At 36.9% G+C, this 26,495-nt stretch overlaps 1 protein-coding gene across 1 annotated transcript; it reads left to right on the top strand.

The window, feature by feature from the left end:
• Window positions 1–4,131: 4,131 nt before the first annotated feature.
• On the top strand, window positions 4,132–24,870 carry ZNF654 (zinc finger protein 654; the record flags this gene model as incomplete). The annotated part of the gene is made up of 7 exons (XM_008949001.1): window positions 4,132–4,277; window positions 8,796–8,877; window positions 10,782–10,917; window positions 14,957–15,159; window positions 15,930–16,069; window positions 20,758–20,899; window positions 22,534–24,870. Coding segments are annotated over 7 exons (3,186 nt in total), but the record flags the coding sequence as incomplete, so codon positions are not given.
• Window positions 24,871–26,495: the final 1,625 nt, after the last annotated feature.

The following is a 26,495-nucleotide window of genomic DNA, read 5'->3' as shown; positions in this document are numbered from 1 at the left end:
AAGCCATGTAAAAAATATCACCTCCATTCTGGTTTTCTGCGTTGTGTATTGGACAAGGAACAGGCCACTTTTCTTTGACAATGTTATGTGCTGCTTCTTTGGCTGACTTCGTTATGTTGAAATTAGTGCGCTTGTTAAAAACGTGCTCGTAAACATAAACTTTTAAATAAAGCATTTAGCACTTGAGCAGCATAATCTATCTGATTTTCTGAAATGCACTGATGACAACTTTGCAACAGGAGGGTGTATATACGCATGTTCCTTTGACTTTGATTTTCCTTGAAAAATTGCAGAACTGGTAAAGTTTTGGTGGGTTTGTTTTTGTTTGGGTTTGGTTTTTGTCTGTTTTTTTTGTTTGTTTTTTTGTTTGTTTGTTTGGGGTTTTTTTGTGTTTTTTTTTTTTTTTTTTTTTTGTTTGTTTGTTTGTTTTTTTGTTTTGTTTTTTTTTTTTTTTCTGATATAAATGTTTATTTTCTGGTTTACAGTCCTGTTTCAAATCATGACATGTTGAGTATTTTTTTTGGAAAAATGTCTTAGTTTCTATTATCGAAGAAGCTGTTCCATGAGATCACTTAAAAAAGAGACATTGAAGTATACATAGAATTGTAAACCAAACATATTCTTTCCCCCACTCACCCCAGACCCCCTTCCATATAGAATGTGTCTGAAGTGTGGTTTGGAATTTCACTACTTAGTTAAGCTTTTTTTCTATCTACCCTGTCTTTTACTAGTGATTGTTGCAAGCTTGCTGAGAACTGACCAATTTGAGACTTGCTAACGCATGGTTTCAGATATCCATACTCTGAAAAAAAAGTATGGCATTCATATTCTTCCTGAGCAGTCTGGGGGCTGGGGGAGCACTGCTGCTGTGACTCTTTTGTGGATACATTCGAGTTGCAGGCTGACTGTCTAATGAGGGTGGTGTGGCTGTTGTGGCATCTTGCTTTCTGTGCTACCTCTGGTACTTCTGTGTCAGGGAGGTGGACCAGTTCAGAAAGCTGATGCAGACAGTGACTGATGACTTTTTGGGAGATGAGGTTGTTCTCTGCCGGTTAGTTCCTGAACTAGCTTGCTCTGGGTTCCGATGAGACTTGTAGGTGCAGCAAGGGCAACTAGTCGGACTGTGTAAGCCTTTATAAAGGGTGGCCAGTAGGACTGCACCTTTCAGAGACTACAGCATCATGGCAGCGTGAGCCTGCTTTTTGTATTGCGTTTGAAAGCTGATCATTTGCAGAAGCAATACACTGACATTAGGACCAGAATCTTATAAAAAGTTCATATATGCATAACTAAGGAAGGAGACAAGCCAACACAGTAACTTTCCCTTCTCTTAACTATTTTCAGTGATTTTACTCTAGTTAGTAACTTCAGGTAGATATATTTTTCAGCTCACGCAACCTCTTCCAGCTCTTGTAACTGTTCAGCATCCACAGTGCCCTGTCAGTAAGGAGCTCCATGGCTTAATTGCATGCTGTGTGAAGAACTACCTCCTGTGTAGTTCTCCTGTTTTGATCTTCTTGTTTGGTGTCCCCCTCTGCACTTTTCCTTTCTTTACAAGCTAAGGTGTCCTAGTTAGCTGCATTGATCCTTCTGTGAAATTTATTTTGCTATTTAATGTTTCTTGCCTTTCTTCAAAGCTTCTTTTTAGACTTTTTGTATTCGCTTTTGAGGTAGGAATGGGTAAGTAGCAAGCCAGCATGCAATTTTATAGTTGTGGAGATGTTACGATTTTGAGCAGTTAACTTTGGCTTGGGTTTTTTGTTTCTTTATTTTATTTTTTTGTTGTTGTTTAGTTGGTTTTGATTTTTAGCGTATTACTCTCCTAATATTTAATTTTCCTTCTCAGCCATTGTGATGAGGATGGGGGTGGTTTTTTGTTAAAATATCTACCATAATAACATGGGCTTACCCTTGGGTGGTAATTATCAGCTTGAAGGCTATCGTATGTTTCCATTGTTTTTTTTCAGCAGGTACACTTGTCCATGCTGAATTTAATTGTTCACTGTCAATAAATACTTTTGTACAGTTCTTTGAAGTTAGCCCTTTATGCTACCAAGAAAAAAAAAAAAATCACAAAATGTTGTCCCATTGCTTTTAAATGACTTATGATATTATCTGTACTAAGCTTCTCAGGTCAAAGTGCTGTGAAATACCATGGTGGGAACTGATGTTTTATTTCTACCTTTGTTTGACCATTTGGGGACTAAAAGCACTAAAGGGCATTTTTTCTCTGTCTACTTTGTTTCTGCTATGGCTTTTGTTTTTTTCTTATAGAAGGGACCTTGTTAATAGTATTTCAGAGAACTCGCAATAGATGTGAGTCAGTAATATTTTATAAAGTGTTTATTCCTCCTCCTAAGAGGAAGAGTGTCTAAAAGCCTGTTCATTCTCTTCCAGTTGACCTTGGCATTTGCTGCATTAATATAACAGATTTTTCAAACAGGAATTGTTAAAATAAGTTAGGTGGACATTCAGAATCTAGTTACAAAATATAAATAGGTCTAAGCTGTTGTAGGTGAGGAGAAAAAGTTACTGGTCCCATTATCAGTAACTGCTTTGCTTTGGGGCAGCTGGAACGAAACTGTCAAAAATGGGACACTGGCCTGTTTGTGTTGCAGAGCCTTCAAGTTAGGCATCCAGCTTTGGAACTACAAATATAGGCTACTTAACCTGACTTATAAGCCCCTTATTTAGTTCACAGGGCATTACACAAAGCTAAGTGGGATTCACAGGCTTAAGTCAAAAACAAATCCTGAAGAGAGATATCTGATTTTTGGTCTAGTCTGTGCTTTGTTGGCTAGTGTGCCTCTTGAGATAGGTGGCCAGGAGTAACTAGGGTGGGCACTTCATAGCTTTCTTAAAGCCAGTTACTTGTCACTTCCACACACTGTGGAGTGCTTTACCTTTCTCTTTACAGCATGGCTGGTGGCATTGTGTTTCCTTGCCACCTTCTCACTTTCTCAGGATGTACATCTGTTAGGTTTCCTCACCTGGGGAAGAGTGCCCAGGCCCAAAAGTGCAGCTGGTCCACTCTCCTGCTTATATTGAAGCTGTGCTGGTACGATTTATAAAATAAGGCAAGAATAAGTGAGCAAAGGGAGCTTGACTGTAGTGCAATGAGATATGCCAGCATGTGGAAGAAATAAGTATTTTACTTTCCACTTAAGAGTACTGTGTATGAGTCACATCTCAGCTGTTGACGAGAGGAGAGACGACCTTGCTGGGGAACTGCGGAATAATTCTGTCTGCCACAGAATTGGTGCGTGCCTTTGTGGACATCTGGCCTATTGCTCTGCTTCCTGCTGAACTTGGTGCTGTGTGGTTTATACATGGAGTGCTCTGAATGGACTGGGCCTGTGGGAGAGCTCCATTGTTGGGATACCCATGCAGAGATGTCAGACGGTGCTGGATTATCAGCCTCACAATGTGGGCACAGGCAGAGACAGGATTTTGCATTTCTTAAAACAAACAAGATTGACTAGATGACCTTGCAAGCCTGTTTCCCCATTTTCTCCATTAAAGCACCTATATTTTTCACCTTCATGTTTCTCTATCAATAGTGGTGCAGTTCCCTAACTGTAAATTAGGGCACAACTAGCCTTGGCTCCATCATACGGGTAAAAAAAGGCCAAATTTACTTAATCAGATAAGAAAGGGCAACTCGTATGTTTGTGCCTTTTGGTTGCTGACATAAGGGTAGAAGAGTGCAAGCTAGTTGTTCCCCTCTTTGAAAGTTTTGGAATGGGATGTCTGGTTATTGTTATAGACTCTCTAATTTGTATCCTTTTGCAAAATGAAAACTTGTGTTTAAATGCAGAGTGTAACATCTACTGCGATACTATGTAAGAAGAAAGTATTTCCTGTCTTGTCCTCTGAAAGGAATTGTCTGTGGCCCTTTGTGGTGTCTTAAAACGTAGGTCAAAAAGTTTGCTTTTTTTTTTTTTTTAGTTTGATAACACAAAATATTTTGATAACACAAAATGATCCATTTTTTGGTTACAAACCCTACTTTTGTGGGAGAAGGAGGGGATCTAAAGTATTAACTATGTATTGTTTGACTTGAGAATATTTTCTATTGTAATATATATATTGTAATATATATATGTATATTTTCAATGTTTTTCTCACTAGGTTGTTGAGGATTATGCTGGAAGATGGCAGGTTCCTTTGCCTCAGCTTCAGGTGCTTCAGACAGCGCTCTGTTGTTTCACATCTGCCTGTGTTTCGTTCCCAGCTGAATGTGAGCACGTACAATACGTACTGAGTAGCCTAGCTCTGTAAGTACAACTTTTTTTTTATTACTTCTTTTACAATATAGACTGTGTTCTATAGTAGCAATAGGGACCTAGAGATACTCACAGATTTTAAGAGTGGTTTTACCAGGTGATGTAGCTATATGAAACCAAGCTTGCTAACTGAAGATACAAAACCTGGAATTTAGTTTAGTCTTTCTATGTCCTTGTCAAAAATTCAAGTCAGGTATTACAAGGTCGTGTCATAAAGGTTTTCTGGTAAGATGAATAATCTAAAGAAATAAGCATTCACCATATGGACTTCTCTATGGAAAAATCTTATTTTGGAGTATTTGAAGACTGACCTTTGAAAGTACATAATTATAAAATATCAAAGTTTTTACTGTTCTACTGATGTAATAAGCTAAGTATTTGTTAAGATAAATTTCTTGTAGTGTTTAAGAAATTGATTAATTTTAAAATGCATTTTAGTGTTTGAGTCATCAAAGTGTTTATGGGAAGAACTTGTTACACAGTTAACTGACCGAAAGTCACATTCAATTTGAAGAACTACAGACTGTTAGGTCATAAATTTTCCTGTAACCACGATTTTCTTTATGCATTGGGGGTTTTACCACATGAAAGTTGAAAATGTCAGGGTAATGATGAGTAGGTAAATAAAAGTCCTTGTTTTTCCCTTGTTCTGAAAAACCTGCTTTTCAATTTTCAAAGCCTCCATGTTGAATTGAAGCAAAAAAAAAAATCTTTGTGAATTAGATACATTTGGCCAGGTTACAATGTACTTCATCTTCTCTCAGCAGATGGAGACAACAACCTAGGAGCTAGCTAGCTTTAGTGCAAGTTTGGTTTGAGTAAATGAGATTTACTTGTCCAGCTGGTTAAACTGCTTATTTTGTTGAGCGCTGGTTCAAAGGACAGCTCTGTATCTGAATTCAGAATCTTTTGTGGAAACATCTTGCTCCTGTCTTATCTAGTCATCAGAGGTGAATGCTCTCCTAGTCTTCCTCTCTTAGTTTGCATAGTCATGAAGGCTGGGTTGCTTATCCTTTCCACTGTTCTTGAGTACTAACTGTGTAGGGGTGAAGGCTTTATGCTGTACACTTGTAGAGCACATGCTGTCTTGAGGTTTTGGTGGAACTTCACCAGAGAGTTTCACTTGTTTGTGTGTGCATGGGACTGTTTATGAAGTTGTAAGACCACAATTTTTTTAAAAGCGGGGTGCTCAGGTGTTGGAGAATGTCTAGCACTTGCGTCAGAACACGATGACCTGGGTTTTTTTGCTAGTTGTTAGAAAAAAGAAATCAAAGTTCAAACCACACTTTCATGCACTTTTAAATACCAAAGCTTGGGAAGAAAAAAGGTAGAAATTCAGGTATTTGTATGTAGAGTGACCACTTCCTGATAATGTAGAAGTGAATTGGTTGCTGAGTTCCCATCATCCTTGTCTATCTTGGTCTTAGGAGCTGGGTTTACTCACTGATATTTTCTTCCATTCTAGAATGTCAGCTTATTTCTTCTTCTGACTCTGCTTGACTGGTGTACTTTTGCATGTGATGTGATATAAAGGGATCTTGGGGCTCAGTCTTTGCAGTTACCTGGGAAACCTTGCATGAATGTCTTTTGAAAATTTGGTGTATATTAAATCTTGGTTCTTGGAGAGCAAAAAAATGTGCCTGATCTTTCCCAAGATTTCCTTGGTAACCAGGTAATAAACTATTAACAGTAATGACAGCTGTTTCCTATACTTACTAGCCTTGCTGTTCATCCCAAATGAAGCAGGATCTGTGTTGCCATTAGTGCTGGGAGTTGTAGCCATCGTGCCAGCACACAGGCGTTCTTCGGCAGTCTCCTGATGCCAGCGGTACCGAAGTAATGGTGTGATAGATCTAGAAGCACCATTATTATAAACGGATAGATGTACATGTGGCTGTGTGGTACTGCAGGCTGGTTTAAGGTAACAAGGCTAACCTGGAACTGACTAGAGTAATTTTAACTGAAGGGAGACTGGTGATGAGAAAAAATACATATTTTGATAGCTTCCTTTATTCATCTGATAAGAGTATGGAGCAGGTGCATTGATAGGGGAGAAAACTGTAGTTTACACTTGTTCATTATTGAGTTCCAGATTTTTTTTCAAGATCCAATTCTCTTTAAATCAAAGCAGATAACAAATGCATCCATCATTTGCTCTGTCTAGATTTTAGTTTTAAATTCCAGTTTGACTGCTTTCCAGATAACAACATGACTCATGCCTGACCCCTCTGAGAGTCAAGTATGCTGCAAAATTTTGTTTATCAACATGAAATGAGATAATATTTTTCAGAACAAAGTACTTATTTGGTTACTCATGTTTTTTTCATGATGTATTTGAGCTGAGATTCAGGGATGTTATCTGGAGAAAAATTCTGTCGCTGAACATAATAAATGTGTATCTTAATTTTTCTAGGTCTCCTTTTGGCATAGCTTTATCACTGGCTGCAGAAAAATTACTGCATCATAATCTAAAGGAAGCCTGTTTTTTTCCTACTTTCACATTATTCCCATATAAACCTTAATTTTGTTTATGTGAATATTAAGATCTTCTAATGCACAGTATTTCTGAAAATGTTATTGAAGGGAAAATTTCCTTAATTCTGCTCACTAACTTATTTTGAATTAAGTATATTAAAAAGGAAATATCCTTTTGTAGGAATACTTAAGGTATAAACTTCAGATATATTGAAGCTTATTTTAAATTTGGGAGTAACTGTAGTGATTGTGATTGTTCTGTGAAAGAGTTCCTTGCCCAGCTGTTATGAAAATTTGCCTTTTGTTTTAAGAGCTCTCACAATAAAAGACTAAATGCAGTAGTTGGGAAGGAAATTGCCATCAATAAGATCTTGACTCAAAAGGCTATAGGGTGGAAGAGTACTGCAACCTCTTGCAGGACTCATCTTCCATCTTCTCTTTCTGTGCCTCCTTATTCTTCCAGTTCAATTGGAAAAAATACTTAGAGTAATCTTGAAGAAAATGATTCATAATTTCTTTTGTTACAAGACCAAGTTCTTTGCTGTTCAGTCTTGTTTCTAAAACACCCTAGAACAACAACAGTTTTTCTTTCAGTACGATCTGTCCCCCTGAGAGTTGTTCAGTTACTGCCTGCTGCTCGTGACTTCCTCAAGCAGCAATTGCAGATTATGCTAGTGCAGTATTTGGTAATCACGTTTTCAAAATAGAAATTAAGTTTCATAGAATTTTAGAGGCAGATCAATAGCAGGTGCACTGGAGCTGTCTACAGATCCATGAGAGCCAACTAGATAGTTTTTTATTGAATTGACTTGAGTTGCAAGTATTACCTGAAACTATGCTTCTGTAAGTGAAGACCTAAATTGACTTGAGCTCTGGAAAACTAGTTTTTACCAATCTCTGATTCTGCTGTCAGGATTGTTTTCAGTCATTATTAAAAATAAATAAAATGCTAGATAAGTGTTTTAAGATGATGGAAAACATGGAGGGCACAGGTCAGTTTGAATCTGGGCTGCTCTTGAAAGGATCAGTACTGTCGTCTCCCTCATCTGCCACCTCCTTTGAGGTAACACTTGTGAGTTCGTGTTGCTGCATGTAGACATGATTTGCTTAAAAACTTGATGGTAAAGTTGAAGTTTTATCAATTGGTTTGAATGACTCGCAGAAGATGAATGTAGTTCTAGTTGTGTATTTGCACAACAGCTCTCCCTTTGAAAGTAATCTTCAGTGGTGATTTTTTTTGAAATATGAAATTAATAGCAAAAGGCTTTTGTTTGGAAATATGAAATGGAGATAGCACCTTTAAACTTGCATTTTTATGGAGAGAATTCAGTAGATGTTGCAGCAAGACAAGCTCAAACAGAATAAATTGTGTTAGTAGAAATGCTTATACTTGAAGATATGAATTAGGAATCTGCATTCATATAAAGAACTATTACTTGAAAGTAACTCTTTACGCACTGCACATGCAACAGTAATTCTAGTTGTCCTCTTTCTTCCTCAAAATTGGTGCATAGCTGTCAAATGCTTGGGCTTTTGAGGAAGGTTCACTTTTGTAATGGTGAGTGGGGAGCAGCAGTATAGAGGACAGAAGAGCTGTTAAGAGAGATCAGGGAGATCAGGCAGGTACTGTGAGACTAAATGTCCTGAACTTAAGGAAAAGATGGAGCAGACGGGATTTAAAATTGTGCTTAAGTATAATCTGGTTTGTTACTGATTTGGTCTTGTTAGCTTATCTATAACTATTGTATTTATGACTCAGTGCCTGATGAAAAATAAGTTTGGTGTCTTTAAGTTGTAACTGCCAAAATCCAGCACAAAATATGAGAGCAAGATAATTTTTTTTTTTTTTTTTAATTTTGAGTTTTGTTTAGAGAGTGTAGACGTTAGCCAAACTTTTTAGCTTGTATGGGTCTAGAACTTAGGAAAGTCCTAATTTTGTTTTCAGTGCTGTTAAAACTAGGAGACTTACAGTAGCTTAATTTTTTTTAATTAACATTTTATTTTGGTTGACTTGTCACTACTTCTGTTTTTTAGGAGTTTTTTTGAATTGCTGCTGTTCTTTGGAAAGGATGAGTTCTACGAAGATCCTTTGAAAGATATTTTAGGTTCAATCCAGGTAGTGTTGCTTACTTTCATATAAACATGTAATATTTTAGTACATGTAAAGACAGTTTTTATGGATATATAACCTGGAGGAAGCATGCCATTATAATGAAAGAATATAGCTGCTTTACTTATATTTATACCCAAAGGAGCAAAAAAGGAGGGGGGAAGAGAATGTTTGAAGGGAAAGCCATTCTTATATTTATCGTCAGTATTGCTCTTGGAAACTGCTTGGACTAAGTCAAATATACTTCACTGTTTATAATACTAATCTTGTTAAGGACATTTTGTGTGCTTCCCATATAGAAGAGGGAAGCTTTCCTTCTTTATATCTAATTGGAACTTAATGTCATCCAGTGTTGCGTACCATTTCGTCATATGAAACCTCAAGTTTCCCTCTGTAGTTTTAAACAGTAAATTTTAAGTTGAAGCTCTATCTTAATGAACTCTTCAGGTCAGAATAAAGCCACATTGTTGTACTCTTGGCTAGACTGGGAAATGGTTTTGTATGGCTCTGTACAACTGCATAAGATAAATTATTCGGGATTTAAAACTTACCTTTTTCTTTTTTTAATCAGATAAGTTTTTCTGACCTGAACTGATTTTGAGAGTTGAGTTTGCTGTATGGGAACACAAGCACTTGTGCCACTGTGAGAGGAATCTTTGTTGTAAGGAAGGAAAGGGTGAAAATCAGGGCTGTTTCTTTTAAAACTGATCATGGAACTGCAGTTTGAAAAATAGCTATGCCTTTATTTTTTCTGTTTACACCTGTTTGTTACTGTTGTTACAAATTAATGTGTCAGTACTGCTTAATTATCAAACCAGCAGCAATTACATGCTTGATTAGAACTGGTGGAAGAATGGGGTCAAGGAGTGGCTTATCAGCCTCAGGAATGAGTAGGGTCTCTGGTAAGAGTAATGGGGCATTTTGGCAGTCTTACAATAAGTGCTTTTCAAAAGCAGTCCATGAAGAAGAAAGAATTTAGGAAAAATTGTGATGTGTAATACTTTCTTCTTTGCTTTTGTATCACAGTTCTCAATTGCCTTGACTTTTAAACAGTGAATGTATTAAAATATATCTTTACATCATTTTCTAGATAAAGAGTTTCTGAATCAGTTGTGTTATCAAACTGGTCATAAAAACCATTGTTTCAGTTACTTAACCATTTTTTACCATCAAATGTATTCATCTGAATATAAGAAAAAATTGAGTAGAAACTGAAAGAATTTAGGGGAAAAAAGCACATGTGAAGAAGTTAAATGTATGCATAGAAGCCATGCTTCAGCTACACCTTTTTGTTTCCAAATGAGATACCTTGTGATTAAAATTCTCCTGTTCTACCAGCAAATAACAGAGGGTAGGGGGTAAACATGAGTTAGTATATGAGAAAATCATGGGTGGCTAAAAGATTATGGATTATTTTAGACAAGTGCAGTTTCTGTTCTGTAGAAATTTGGAGAAGATGGTTGCTGGAGGGCTGGTGACTCACATGCAGTAATTCAGATTTTTCCCTCGTAGAACTCAGCCACCATCACTGGATCACAAATCCAGCATCAACATGTCTAAATCTGTGCAAACTAGCATCGGGTGAAGACTTCTCCCACAGCGTTTGCCAGTAATATTAGTAACTCAAGGAAAGGTGTTTCTGCATCGTTATAGAGACATGAGCGTTCTGGCTTCCCGGGGTTTGCATGACTGTTTTTAGAGAATATAAATTGTTGCTTTAGGGCTTCATGTAGGCCTGGTCAATAAAAGACTTGTAGCTTGAATTCTTGACTGAGGAAATACTTAAATACGCGGGAGTTTTCTTGTTTCTTACCTTTTGGATGGCCTAACTGTATTTTTAGACATTTTAAAAATGTTAGACAACATTTTATTCTTCTTTTAATTGTTTGGATTTCTTTGTATTTGTGTAGGAGTGTCAGAACCTTCTAAATAGATACAGAAATATGAACCTGGAACTAGTGACTCGCATCATCCGAGATGGTGGCCCATGGGAGGATCCAGTATTACAAGCAATTCTTAAAGCAAAGCCTGTATCACAGGAATTAGGTATTTACCATGATAATTTTTTAGAGTACTGAAAAATCTGTTAAATTGTGCTCTTTTGATATTAGGGTCAGATGTTGGCTAGTGTTGCACACAATTTGACTGTTTTTCTGTTGTAAAATGTATCAGTCCCTTTTTTTTATTTTGAAAAAAACTCTAAATTTCTTTGCTAGTAGTTTAAATCTACTTTTATAGTGCAGATATCAGATTATTTGGATAAAGAGGCTACTAAGCAGTTACTTATGAAATGGGCTTACTAAATCCAGGTCTTCAACCACTGAAAGAGCATGGAGGGACTTAACTTCAGTGAGGCTACTGAAGTAAAATGGTCAGGGGAGGACCTGATGTGTGTTTCTGTCTCATAGTACTCTGACTCAATTAATTTTCCTTTTAAACTGTAAATCCTCGGGTTTATGGCTTTTCTTGGTTCTGCCTGGAATGATGCCTGTGGCTACACCTGATAGCTGCTTTCTGTTCATGTATATGTAATTCCTAGAGTTGGGAGCAGGAGGAATATTTCTATTTAGGCTGCAAAGTAAACCATTTTTAACTGTGTATGGAAACAAACGTTACCAGAATGTTAGTGAAAGTTCATCAGGGGCAAATACCCAATCTACAGTAAAGTTTTACTAACATTTTATCAGACAGATTTGCTAGCAGGATTCGCAGTGAACCTCTTAAAAGATGCTTCTGTTTGATAGTGATAGAAAACACCATTTCTTCTCTAGCTACTATGGTGTAATGCATAATTCATATTAATTACTGTGTTTATGATAATGTGTTCATTCTGTAGAGAGAGGATTATAAAGTCAGAGCAGCTCAGTGAGCTGACCCTTTAACCAGAGAAAGCATTTTGGTAGCAAATTAACGTGATTACATGAGTTTTTTCTCTTTTCTGAAGCAAGCACTTGTCATTGTAATATTTTGCCCATTCTTTTTATTATGTGTCTGATAAAATTCCAGTCAAATACTTACAGAAAGAAAATGAAAGCCAAGATTATCCTTGTTTTGTTCTGCATAGCATGACAAATTCTAAAAGTTTTAGTAGTTATGACCTGAAGTTGGGTCTCAATCTCCATCTCTCCAGCAAGGAATGCGTTTAGTCCTTTGCCTTAGTGATTCCATTGATCATCATGAAGGCTCTATAAGATGGGCAACAGTTTGAGAATTTTTAATTAGTTTTAACCTGGCAGAGTAGGAGTGAGGCTGCCTGCTGTTACTTGATCATTTTGTTTCCTTTTGTTTCAGGCCACATCTCCTTCCCCTCTACTGAGGTGTTTTTCTTCCATTTATCTTCTGATATCCCCACACACACCCTTAACATATCTCATTTGTGATGACAGACATTTTATTTCAGATAATATCATTTGGAATCTTTTTCTTCTTGTCTCACTTGGTCTAAAATCTGATTCTTGTGATGTCTTACAGAAGTGAACATTCTGCACTAGTTTATAGGCTGCCAGTGTTTGGTGTATATTTTGAAACTTGGCCATGTAGTTCCCTCAGGGATCACTCTTTTAAATGAGGAAAACTGCCTATTATTGTTGAATCATCATCCATTACTTGCAAAAGTCACTTCTAAGTATGTTCTGTGAGAACTACATAATCCTGTCTTGGAATCATTAATTACTTGGAGAAGCTTAGGCCAAGACAGACCTTGCTGTGTCTGTCTTTACACAAATTGTACTCTGCTTTGAGATGTTGCAGTCTATTTTGAGATGGCTGGGAAGAAAGGCAGTCTTTGGGCTTAAAGAAAAATAGCAGGGTTGTAACATAGTAGCAATAAACTTCAAGTAGATTATGGAGAATAAGGCAGCCTACTGTGAACATGTAGAAGAGTGTTGTAGGCAGAAGTACACTCAGATACAAGCAGTTCATTTCTGAACTGGTGGTTGGCATCTATTGCCCTACAGCAAAGCACCACATATGCTGCCTGGGCAGGAATAGGTGGTGTTCTCCTCAGCATTTTTAATGTATCACGGACTTGGTTAAATGCTACTATAGTTGGCAGTTGTATTTTGCTTTAGAGGGTTAGAAGAGCTGTAAATGCTGCTTTGGGAAAATAGAGCATTCCACTACAGGGAAGGAGCAAAATCCTGCTAGTGGTGTAGCTGGAACTCACGCTCTGTTTAAAATCAGTGTTGGAGTGTGTAGAAGACCCCTGTCCCTGGGAGCCCGTGCTGTCAGGAGTGGGCTTTTCATTTGTGGGGCAGAGGGACATACTGACCAAAGAGTTCCCCACAGACAAAGTGGGAATGGTGTAACAGGTTGGCCTGTACAGGAGGCTGCAGCCTTCTCTCCTTTGAGGGAAAGGGATGCTCCAGCCAGTTGGTTACACATGCAGCATTTTCTTAACTTCAGCACATAATGCAAGCTAAGTATTTCTGGCCTGATTTTTCAATGTGAGTATTCAGTCATCTCTTGGGTACTGTTTGCATATGAAACTCATGATTTGGTTTATTATCATAAGTATGTTAATTCAAAAATAGAGAGGTCTTTACTTGGCTTTAAGGTTTGCTCTCTACGATTTGCTTTTTCTTGAAGTGCCTGACTGCTGTGAGACACTGGCTTTTCTTTCAGTCCTCTTCTTAACCAAGCTTGTACCCAGAAGTGCTAATGGATAGTGGAAATGAGATCTTTTATGGTGGACGTTATGATACATCTATTAATAAACCTCAGCTAATTCCTTGTCACCTTGAATGATATTCCTTAAGTGTTCATCATCATTGTATAACACCATTAGGTTGCATAAAAATAAAGGTGCTAGAGAAATCATGTCTCTGAGCATAAGGAATGTCTTTCAAAACAACTAACCTTAAAAAAACAAGTAAGTGAAACCTTGTTAAACAAGTAATCTTTGGGCAAAAAAATTCTCATAGCTGTTCAGATGGTGTTTTTCAGTAACCACTTTTTTTTTTAATAATTTTAAGTGTCACTTTAAGGTGCTTATAAATCTCTTAATACAGGTTCCTTTTAAGGTATAAATTTGCATGCTTGCTTCTAGCCCTCATTAACTTTGAATTGATAATTTATTTTTTTTTTCTGTGGAGTACTACAGGGATGCACAAGAAATTGTGGGGTTTTAACTCTTTCTCTTAGGGTAGCTTTTGAGAATATAAAAGGAAGATCAGGTCATATTGTCCCATATTTTACATTAATGTTAAGACATTATTAACACCTCAGTGTGCATTTATTTCAGAAGATGCAAACAATTCTCAAAGTTAAAGTAGCGTTATTGTATTTTGTACCCTTGAGTCATATTTTAACTTCTAAACCTAAGAGACAGTAGAATGTGTTATCTTTTATAACAGAGATCTCAAAGTGTGTCTTCTATGTATTTCATCATTTCCCAGTTACTTAAGCATTAAGTATTCTCAGTATCTCAATTGAAACAACTTCACTCAAGTGTTAGCTTTAAGATGAGCTTTGAGATCTAAAAACAGATTTCCAGAAATTGGGGCCTAGAATTTAAAAGTATTTAAGGATTTAGTGGCCCAGTACCCCTTTGAGAGGAAGAAAAAAGTATTTTCCACTACTCCAAGCAAAATCAGGGTGTTTGAAAGCTACTTAAGGCCACAGCATATGAATTGTAGTTAACTTTTTCACCACTCCAAGCGCTTCCATTTTAATAGGTAATGAATATCCTGTATTGTTTAAATATTTATAGTATTGGAAGCGATGTTGATCCTACACTTCTGAACATCACTCAGATTCCAATGATGAGAAAGGAGAGAATTTTCTTTCTTGAAAATGTTCATTTCTGCTTCTGTGTAGTGTACATTTTATTAATCCTTTGTAGCACCATGTTGATCCATTAGAAACAAAATACTGAATTAGGTTACTTGTGTAAGAAAAATAACTGTTTCCAAGCAGAAGGACAGATTCTTGATGGTACTGAATTTAAAATATGGTAGCATCTTCAGCAGATCCTTTTTTACAGTATTTGTTGACATTGCACTATTAAAAACAACATTACATTTAAATATATTTGTTGTTTGGACTTCATATTCTAATTGCCTTTAAATCTTTCTTTTCTGTACAGTTAACAAATATTTAAGCTCTGAAAATCCACTGTTCTTTGAACTACGTGCCAGATACCTTATTGCCTGTGAACGCATCCCTGAGGCAATGGCTCTTATCAAATCTTGCATAAATCATCCAGATATCAGTAAAGATCTGTATTTCCATCAAGCTCTTTTCACCTGTCTTTATATGTCACCATTAGAAGATCAGCTATTCCAGGAGGTATTGTTGTTTGTCAGTCTACTTTTTTTTTTTTTTTTAAATGAAGTGGTACATTGTACTTACTATATACAAGTTGTCAAGTGGAGCATATGGAACTCTTGTCTTTGTAGAACCAGATGTCATAAAATCAGGCAACTACACCACTGTTGCTTGGCTTAGTGCTGCCTTAAGCTTTGGAAAGTTAAATGTTAAGCACCTACAAATCTTATTGACCTAAATGCAATTTTTTGGTCAGGTTTCCCTGTAGATATATTCCCTAAATAATTTGAATCAGTAATATCTTGTAACTTCAGTGTAGACTATTGTAGTACTGAATATTATTTCAGCAAAAGCACCTGAGCCTATTTGAAGTCAGTGTTCTGTACATTATTTAGTTTTGTTAGTCTTAGTTTTTTTAATGATGCCCCAATATGTAAAATGACACTGTAGCTGAACATGGCCCTACTTTTACTACTGATAACACTAGATAACAATGCTCTTCTTAACTTTGTTTTAAGAACAAGCTACCATTGTGCAAAACAGTGCTTTTGTGTAGTCTTTTAATTTCTTGAGGCAATTATTCTAATTGTCGTTACTCTAAGAAATCTGAAAGAGATCTCAATATCTCCAAAACCTTTATTTACAGACCTACACAAAAGCTATTTCAAATAAATCCTTTGTTATTAACAATTCCTCAAGTTTTCAGTAGCTTCTTTAATATAGCAAGTTTTGATAGCTTTTTATGTCATGTTAGCACATTTATCTAAATTGATTTTATTTTGATTGTATAGCACTTGTTGAGGACTGATTGCAAGAGTGGAATTGAGATCATCTGCAACACTGAAAAAGAAGGGAAGACTACCTTAGCCTTACAGCTGTGTGAATCGTTCCTAGTCCCACAGCTTCAAAATGGGGACATGTATTGTATATGGTAAATACTTTATTTCTGGTGAAGCAGCTTAGCAGATAATAAATGCTTATTGACAAAATGAAACGCATCTAACTTTGAGATGTAGCTCGAGTTTAAAGTACTAGATGAACACATTCTAACATGATTTTTAAACATTCTAGTACATCTGTTGTGCTTGTTGCCTCTTCACATGCAGTCATTTACAGTGGTAGCCCACATAGTACATAACACTAACTGGAAGTAACAGAAGGGTAAGCCTTTACATGCTTTGGGCTGTAAATAGCTATAAAGATGACATTTATTATTAGCAGTATGTAGCAATACACATTCTGTAGACTCTCTGGCAATACAGATATTTTGTTTTTCTGCTGTTTGTACTGCAGTATGTCACAAGAGTGTTGAAAAAGAGAATATATGGTTCCGAAAATGTACTATGAATTATGTAAACTTTTACTCCATAAATAGAGCCGTAACAAGTAGTAGTTTCTAGAAAACATTTAAGTTGGAATGTCTTCATACACACTGAAGTGGATGTCTTTATGCCTAAGAAGCACTTTCTAAAGAGTTCTCAAAGCTATTTTCATCATTCTGTGGACTCAAAGATGGCTAAGGAAGATTATCTTTCTGGTTTGCCTGTATAATTTCTTTACTTAAAGTAACATCTGCATTCCTTGATAAAGTATGCTTAATTTATTTGTTTCATCATGTAATTGAAGCAAAAGGAGTTAGCAAGTATTTGATTTTTTTTTAATCAAGATTAAATTGTTTATCTGCATTACTAATTTTAGTGCGGAGTATAGAATCTAGATAGGATTCCCTGCTCCCACATTTCAGGGAATTGGAAAGTAAGAGATGTCTCCTCTTTTTTTTTTTTTTTGAGGAATTAAAGAACATCAGATGTGGTAATGGTTGGTTTGTTAATAAAATTTTTCCATAACTGTTGTATGAGTAATTATGATTGATGGCATACATAATTTTGACATGCATTTATAATACAATGCATTTGCAGTACCTAACTGCTGATTCATTCAGTCTGTCCAGAAAAAGGTGGGCATGACTCTCCCAGTAGGACAGATCAAGTTGTTCAGCCAAAAAGGTGCATGGTTTGAGCCCAACAATCAGCTTTGGAATGGAATCCAGCTTTGCCGATTCCCACCCAAATGCTGGATCTCCTGACTTCTTACACATCAGGAAATTTGCAGGTGTAACCTATGTGTATTAGTTACATAGTCAATGCTTTCTGTTTCTGGGATTCTGTCTTTTAAAAAATGCATTTTTAAATACTGGAATTAAGCCTCCTTTTTATACATTTTGCTGTAGTAACGTGTTGACCTTGCTCTTACCTAGTTGATCATTAAGTCTTACGTCATCCATTTTGAAAATTGCTATTCAAAACAAGATGTCTGTCCTGATATACTGGAATAGTGGATGTCAAAAAACAAATTTCAGAAGAGACTAAAGTACTGTTTGATATCTCTCTATCCAGGAAACTCTTCTGGCATCTTAGTATTTCAGTTTTCTGTTCAGGATATAGAACCTGAGGATATTTGAAAGAATTCAAAGCAGTTACGTCTCTGCAGCTAGAGTAGCTGTTTCATTCTTTAGAGATGCTAAGCCTTAACAATTACATACCCAACTAGAGAAATCTACATAATGCCTAATAGATAATGTAAACTGGAGCAACACTTGTGGAGGCATGACTGTACTGCACATTTTTAAAAAGTAGGAGCCAGGTTAAATTAACCCACATGACATATTTTTCCCTAGAGAAGATTTTAACATCTTCAGTACAGCATACATATAGTAACATCTAGCCTTGTCTGGAATTGAGGACCTACCAGATCTAGCAGCAAACACTACTAGCAAAGATAAGATATCAAAATAGATTAGAAAGCTGTAAATAGTAAATATATGCTATTGCTTCATGTGAAGCACCTTGTATGAAATCTTCATACTGAAACCATTGGTTGTCATTATATGACCTCAGAGGAAGATGGACTTTAAGCAGCTCTCTCACAAAACTCTTAACATTTTCATTGACATTAAGAATAAAATCTAGATTCAGATGATCTGAATTATTTTTCTGAAGTTCAGGATCAATTTAAAAATTAATCACAAAGCAAGCTGTGCTTGGACTTACTAGAAATATTTGTTTGTGGGGGTATTGATAAGAGATTGGTCCATAATGATGTGACCTGCTAGTATCAAAAAATGTCTCTTCAGGAAGAGAGAAAATTTTGGTGAAACAGACACAGCACAGTGGCTTGCCTTTTCTGCCAGACAGGTGTTTCCTATGCAGTAAATTCAGTAAGTCAAGAAATTTTTCCACGCATTCAATCCATTTTTGACCTTTATTTAATTTTTGTGAACAGGATAACCTTTTAGTGAAGTGTGCTAGTTATACCCAAGGTAAGATAGACTTTCTAATTATCAACAACAGCAAGGGTTTTAGATTTAGCAAAGGTAGGATGGGCTTAAGAATTCTCTTACGTTGCTGATGGGAACATATAGTGATTTTGGTATTTTGTGGGAGGTTAGCAGGCTGGAATAACTGGTTGGCTCTGCTAAAGAGGTACTGAGTTCTATGATCTCAAAGTAACAATTTAAATTGCCCCAACACATGTCCATAATAGTTTAAGTGCAGGCCTCACTGGGAGCTAAGTTCTTTTGACCAAGAAGTAAATGTTAAGTATTATACTACTATTATTATACTAAAGTCAAGTTTATAATCTATGTTGTGGTCAGTGGCACAGGAATTTCAAGTAGTGCTGATTTCAGCATTGAAGTTGGTGTCCAAAGGATTTAAGTGGTAGAAGTAGTAGAGTCCAATCAGCTCTTCAGGAATGCTTTATCCTTAACGATTATCAAAGTCAGAAATGTGGTTGAAAAGAAGGCTTCATGTCTACATGGAGGAATAAGACTAAAATATTATTTCACATCAGGGCAGGGTCTAGTCAACTGGTGGTTAAACAGAATTAACAGCTTGCTCTTCACCAATGGAGCTGCTGCTTGTACTTTTCAGCATTTCTCATTCCTTTTCAGCTCTTCCCTTGTGCCAGCCATCACACTTGTCTGAACACATGACAAGCCACTTTAACCACTAATGTCTCGGAAGAAAAATTTGAGTTTTCTCTAATTCTCTGGGATTAGTGTTGAAATGGCTTGCTCTGAAATTGTGTGAGACAAAGCAGAGAATGAATTGTATTATTTAACTGCAGTAACATTTAACAGCGAAAATGTTCAGTTCTTTCTTCTGTACTTCAGATTTAGACTTCTGCTGAATGGTTTGGTGACCAAAGACACCAGTTAGTTTCAAACTTGCATGTGAAGTTTGCAAAGACTTTAAAGAATTTAGATTTCCAGCCTGGTAAAGGCAGAGGTCAACAGTTGGTATCTTTAGAAAACCATAAGACTCATTTTTTGTGGGTAGAGCTGCTTGTAGAACTCCTTTTTCACAGGTTCCCCTATGTCAGCTTGATCTTTCTTTCAACTTCAGTTTTCTTGGGTTCTGAATGAAAGAAAACAACTGGGCTCTCTTGCCTAGCTCTTAAAACGTCAAGCAGAATTGTAGAGCTGTCCTGAATTTAGAAGTGAAGTTAATGCTTTGTCATAGGCAGTTCTGTCACTTCCCTTCATGCAGGCACTGACATCACTAGACAAACCTGATCTCAAAAGGTTTTTCTGAATTGTATATGGCACAGAGTAGAGACTCCAGAAGATCAGACAAATATTTTGCCTGTAACTGGGTTTGTGTTTTCTGAGGGAGGAGGCTGGTAAAAAAAAAAAAAGTGACTTCCTTCAGAAAATGAAAGTTGATTGGTCCCCTGTTTTTGTTGTGATGTTATAGTGGTATCTCTGCATAGTCCTAAATATTTCAGCATCTGTGCAAAATCTTTGTGCTGGCAAATTTTCTTACAACTAAAAGCTAAGTCCAGTTGCCTTTCCAAGTCTTTGAATTAAAGTGTATAGAACTTGCAGGCTGTAAATTTCAAATAGCTATATTTTACAGACTAAGCACGTTACCTGTGTTGGAGCTCTGCTGCAGAGTCTAGCAATCTATTCTTATGTATCCTTCTATTAGTCAGAAATGTTACTTGACTGAAGGTCGCTGAGATATTTGAATAGCTGTGGAGCCTGACAGTTTCATGTAACTGCTATTGGCTAGAAAGACAAGTGATGAGAGCAGTAAAAAAAGGAAATTGTGTTGTAATATGCATAGCTGCAGAAGATCAATATTTCCTTTCAATGGACAAAAGCTAGCTTTCTACAGCTCTCGTTTTCCACATTCAGATGCTTCTTTTCGTGAAGGACTCCTCACCCTTGCACTGAAAGTAACTTAATCCCAAGAACACACAGAGCTTGCTGTTCAGCCTGATGTTTATTGCCTTTGGTGTTAAGGGCTAGATGCTGTAGCATCTGATTTTATTATGCAGTTCTCTGATACTAAGCTGAATACATGAATATTTTGTTGAATATTCAGTTGACTTGGTGATAGGAGATATCCTGAATGCTTTAACAAAGTAATTAATTTGCATTTTCTGTTGTCTATGTTGTATACAGTTGTGGTGTTAATTAAATTGGTAGTACACACTCAAATATGATCTTAGTTACAGAATATGCAAGTAGCTGTTTTTCATAATGTATTATGCTTAATGATACAGAATTCTAAAACTCAATCTAATAAAAATATTTTGTTCTGTCCTTATTAGGGACCTGATCTTCATTTGGAGTAAACTGCAACTTAAATCTAACCCATCAAAACAAGTATTTGTCGACCAGTGCTACCAGCTTTTAAGAATTGCTACAAATATCAGAGTAATTTTCCCTTTCATGAAAATCATTAAGGATGAAGTAAGTTATGTTTGCTTTACCTCACCCCCTGTTCTTTTTTGTAACTAAGGCAAAGTGATATTTATATTGTATAATGGCTGCTCTTTGTGGAAAGTTAAGAGGCTAGGGAAGGACACAATATTAACTTGAAAACTTTTACAAGTTCCAGAACATGCTTCAATATTATGTTTGCCTTTGGTCTGTTGTGCATTTTTTCAGATATTTTTTGTTGTTGTTGACTAAATTATGAGGGTTTTTTTCTGTCTGCAATAAGTTTAAGGAATCTCATCCTCTGTAAATAAATGGGGAAATTAATAATAAACACATGGAGTAAATGTGAAAGAGCTATGGGGGGTTCTTTCATGTTTTGGTGGTTTGGGGGGGATTTTTTTGGTTGGGTGTTCTCTTTTTTGCTTGGCTCCTTAAGGAAATAGGATTTGTTTAATGACATTGCATCTGCCTTTCACCCTTGTTAACTTCTGAATCCTCTCACCAGTTCTAATCAAAGCTGAAGTGCTTAATATAATGTAGTAGAAAAGCTAGGTTAACATAGGAGAAGATATAATTATGCTTCAGAAAAGTGCTAGTTTCATGCTTCAGATGTTGGTCCTATACTGTCTTATACAGACATCTGCAAAAGATGTAACGTGCAGCGCTTCATGCACTGGAGTGCAACAAACAAGCAAATGTTGTTTTTTATGAACCTGACTGAACAGAGCTCCTTCATATTCTGTGCCCTAAATGAATTATAAATTATTTTGTTACAACTGCTACTGTACAGTTCTAACATGATTCAATGATTTGATGCTGTTCAAGATTTTCATCTCAGTATGTATTCTAAAATACCTGTGACATGGATAACTACTGTTTGTATTTGCATCTGAAGGGTTGTATTTTTTAATAGCCCAATACATACAGAGCATTTTATGTGTGTGTTAACACACATTTAAATAAAGGTAGGTATTATTTCTAAACTTGCTGGAACTCTTTTTACTGTAATCTGCTACGTATTGGCCAGTATGCTTCTGATCATCCCTCCATATTACATGTTCAGGGCAGGGCCTTCAGCCTAAGGTGTGCAGTAGGAATTCTGCTCATTGGAAAGGACAGTTTGTCAATTCTGAAAAGTTAAGCCCTTTAGAATGCTTGGCTGTGGGTTGTTACAGTTTTCATGGTGGTCAGTGTTTAAAACTGGGGGCAATATTTTATAGCTTGTATTTTTATGTGATGCAAGCTAAGTAACAGGGACAAAATATAGAGTAACTGTCCAATTATAGTGTGAAACAGTCTAGGGAATGAAGAAGACGACAGAAGATACTGCTAGATCAGATATGATTTGCTGCAGTCTTGTTTTATATACCCCCAAAATTGTCTTTAACTATAGAAAGAGTATCTGAAGCTTTGTTGACAGTTGTTCTGTAGCTTTTGGCACAAACCAGATGTTATTTTTGAGCATTTTTGTATCTATACTTAGTCTTGTTTGAGCATTATTTTAAAATGTAAGTGGCTTTAGGTGAAGCTTACTAGCAGGATGCTTTCTGAGCCTGTTTAGCAAGAAGATTAATAGAAACACATGAATGTTGATATTTGGGCATTGTTTATACTACAATTATGCATACTCTGTAATTATGTACACTGCAATTTCTTTTCTGCAGGTTGGTGAAGATGGTCTCCAGATATGTGTTGAGATATGTGGATGTGCCCTACAGTTGGACCTTCGTGAAGATCCCAACATGAAAAGTCTTATTTATAAAACAATTGCTCATTTCCTGCCAAATGACTTAGAGATCCTCAGAATTTGTGCTCTTTCAATCTTTTTTCTTGAGCGCACCTTGGAATCTTACTACACTGTTGAACATTTATATAAATGTGCAGATGAAGAATACAATGAGTGCACTAGTTCTGTTCAAAACCGTGTACGTTTTGAATTGCTTCCAATTTTGAAAAAAGGTTTGTTTTTTGATCCTGAGTTTTGGAATTTCTTGATGATCAAGCAGAATTGTTTAGCATTATTGGGTGATAAAGCCTTTGTTGGCGTAAGTGCAAGTACACTGGAAAACTCTACTGCAAACATGGAGAAGATAACAGAGTATAGGGCTCCGAGTGAGGAACGTGTCTCTTTAACTGAAGTAAGCAATGGGGAGCTTGAACCTGAAGACCTCTCTGAAGCCCAGTCCAAAGGTAACACCAGAAAGAACCATGAAGCTCTTGAGGCATCTAAAATGGTAGATCAAACTGTACCAAGGCACCGCTGTGTGATATGCAACAAGGAATTTCTTGGTGGTCATATTGTGAAACATGCACAAGCACACCAAAAAAAGGGCAGTTTTTCCTGTGTACTTTGCACAAGAAAGTTCAGGCAAAAAGGACTTATGCTGAAGCACTTAAAGAATCACGTCAGGAAGATCGAAAGACAACATCTTGCTGCAGTTCTTGAGGCTGGTCAGCAGGCTCCTGCTCTTAATCCAGTAGAATGTTCTGATGTTTCCATGACTCTTGAAAATGGGAATTCTGATGGTTCCAAAGATAATGAACCAGAGACTGCAATAGCTCCAAGTGCTGACCAAGTGGTTCAAGTGGAGAAGGAGAATACAGAACAGGTATATGATGCAGTGGAAAACCATCTAAGTGACCAGGATGGTGCCACTGAAAATAGTAGTGACAGCTGTTATAATAATGTTCCTGATGCTTTAAGTACAGGTTTGCCTGAAAATGATGAGAGCTCCAGTAAAGAGTCACCTATTCTGCACAAAGTGAATGGAGCTTTTTGCCCTCAAAAAGACATTGATCCTATGGATGAGGAAGGAACCTTTAAATGCCCTGCTAACGGTTGTGCTAAAGTGTTCAAAAAGATAAGGTTCCTCAATAAACATGCAAGAAAAGTTCATTCAACTGACCTGAAGGTGCAGGAGCATATAATGAAATGGAATAAAGGAAAATGCCGGTTCTGCCAGAGAAAATTTGCTGATTCCCAACATTTTATAGACCATCTGAAGAGACATGTGTATCCAAACGTTTATTTTTGTTTACACTTTAATTGTAATCAGAGATTTAAGCTGTCAACTGAGCTTGCAGAACATATGAAAAGTCATAGTGCTTTTAAAGCTCAATGCAATTTTGCGGAGTGCAGTGAGCTATTTGAAGAGCTTCCTTTGCTGTATGAACATGAGGCTCAGCATTATTTAAATAAAACACCAGAATGTGCAGAAGATGCAAGTGAAAAAGATTCTTCAGATGATCCTTCAGAACTTTGTAGTTACCAAGACGATGATGAATCTGTTAATGAAAAAGAAACTGTAGATTTACCAATTCCAACTTGGAAGTCAAGAAAGGATTCTGCAGAACCAAAGACGTATATTCAAAGTGTTGAGAAGAAAGCAAATAATGTAATTCACAATGGGAATGAAAGTTCATCTGAGGGTAGCACTACAGTTTTGATAGACCAAAAGACACCTGTGTTACAGCCAAATTCTGAAAACTGCAGTGTTGTTAGCGACCAACTAGTCAATGGGCACAATGACCTTGATCAGTCATCATCAAAGCCATCAGAAGTACCTTTGAGCAGAGTGGCAGATGAAACAAGGACAGAAAATGGGTCAGTGTTACCAGTTGTACAGAATTATCATGATACACCACAAAATAATGCTACTGCCTCACAAGTACCTTCTAAACCAAATCAGACAACAGAGAATACTTCATATGGTGTCATCTTAACAAAACCATATTTTAGACCATTGCCTCCAAGTTATCTTGATGAACGATACATTAGCATGCCAAAACGCAGAAAACTCTTGACTGATCAAGTAGATGCTCATTCTGAACAAGATACATTTTGTAGCAAATCAACAGAAAGATTTAGATGTGGCAACTGCTTGACCATCTACTGTAATTCAGAAGCACTTGAGGCTCACCTTGCACAAAAGAAGTGTCAGACGCTCTTTGGATTCGATTCAGATGATGAAAGTAAGTCTTATAGAGTCCTTCTGGGTTGATTTGTTTGGAGGTAGATACCAAACAAAAACTGGTCTTTGAAAACAGGCAACCTGATGGAATAGATGAGACAGACATGACTTCTAAGCAGTTGTGTTATGCTAGAATTTAAAGAGTTAAGTCACAATACTGTGCTAAATTGGAAGTTTGAATTGGATACGCTGTTTAGAATAAGGAAGAGGTGGTGAGAATTGGTAGGCAGGTTTAATGGAGAAGACATCATAAAACAAAAGGGGGTAATTTTTGTTACGCCCCGCAGGGCTACAAAGATGATCAAGGGCCTGGCACACCTGTCATGAAAAAAAGGCTCAGGGAGCTGGGGATGTTCAGCTTGGAGAAGAGGAGGCTGAGGGGGGAATCTTATTAATGCTTATAAATATCTAAAGGGTGGGTGTCAGGAAGATGGGGCCAGGCTCTGCTCAGTGGTGTCTGGCGACAGGACTAGAGGCAATGGCCACAAGCTGGTGAACAAGAGGTTCAACCTGAAGATAAGGAAGAACTTCTTTACAATGATTTTAGCAGAGCACTGGAAGGGGCTGCCCAGGGGGGTGGTGGAGTTGCAATCTCTGGAGAATTTCAGGGCTCGCCTGGATGTGTTCCTGGGTGATGTACTCTAGGTGATCCTGCTCTGGCAGGGGGGTTAGACTAGATGATCCAACCCCTAACATTCTGTGAATCTGAATTTGTCTTTCCTTGCATGTTTGAAATGAAGCATGTTGAAAACCAAAGCAGTGTTTTAAATTAAAGAATGATTTACAGTGGTTAGTCTTTGTTATAATCCCCATGCACTCTCTTTCACAGGTGCCTGATTCAGTGTTGTGGGAAGATGTATCAAACAAGGAGTGGTGTAAGAAAACACTACGTGAAGAAGCATCAGTTTGTTTCCCAGTTGGCCTTAATCATAAAGCAGTCTCAAATTACTAAAGAAATACATGACCTTGATAAAGACAAAGCACATTTTCTAGACAAAATTCGCAGAGGCACAATAGGAGCTCTGCAGGTCTTGAGTCCAGAAAGGTTGCTACAAAATCCCCAAAGTACCAGTTATCCAAAAAGCCACATTCATTCCAAACGTGTGATTGAAGCTTAGTGAGCACAGTCTATCTAGCATGCAGGTTTAAGGAAGATATGGCATTCAGTTGAGCAAGCAGAGAAAGCAGAGGTGTTAACTGCCTTACGGAAATATAACCAGCCAATTCTGAAAGCTGCTTCAGCTGGAGAATGCGTGGTTAGAGGATATCCATCCACATAGAATGAAGGAATCATTCAGGGTGGTGTTGCTTTATTATAATATGGATGAGAGATGCATAGAAGAACCATGCATTCTTTTTTCAAAGTTTGAGTATGTTGATTCCATTATCTTCTTCTAAAAAGCACGGAGCTCATTTAATACATGTACACTCAGAATCCAAAAAAGATTGTAGAAAGAAATCTAAGATAGATGGAATGCTCTGACACCCTAAAACTTGAAGTACAGAGCATGCAAGGAAGAGTGAATTGATGTCATCTGCAGTGTGAAGGTTAAGCACAGTGGAAATGGCATGCATGCATGAGAAGCCCCAGTTTTCAAGGCTGTGGTAAACATGTATGTTAATTGTCCTGTAAAACATCTGGTGCAGGAAGTCCA

The sequence above is a fragment of the Merops nubicus genome, unplaced genomic scaffold (assembly GCF_000691845.1).
Source record: "Merops nubicus isolate BGI_N331 unplaced genomic scaffold, ASM69184v1 scaffold12381, whole genome shotgun sequence".
Classification (NCBI taxonomy): domain Eukaryota; kingdom Metazoa; phylum Chordata; class Aves; order Coraciiformes; family Meropidae; genus Merops; species Merops nubicus.
This window is presented reverse-complemented; position numbering and strand designations above follow the sequence as displayed.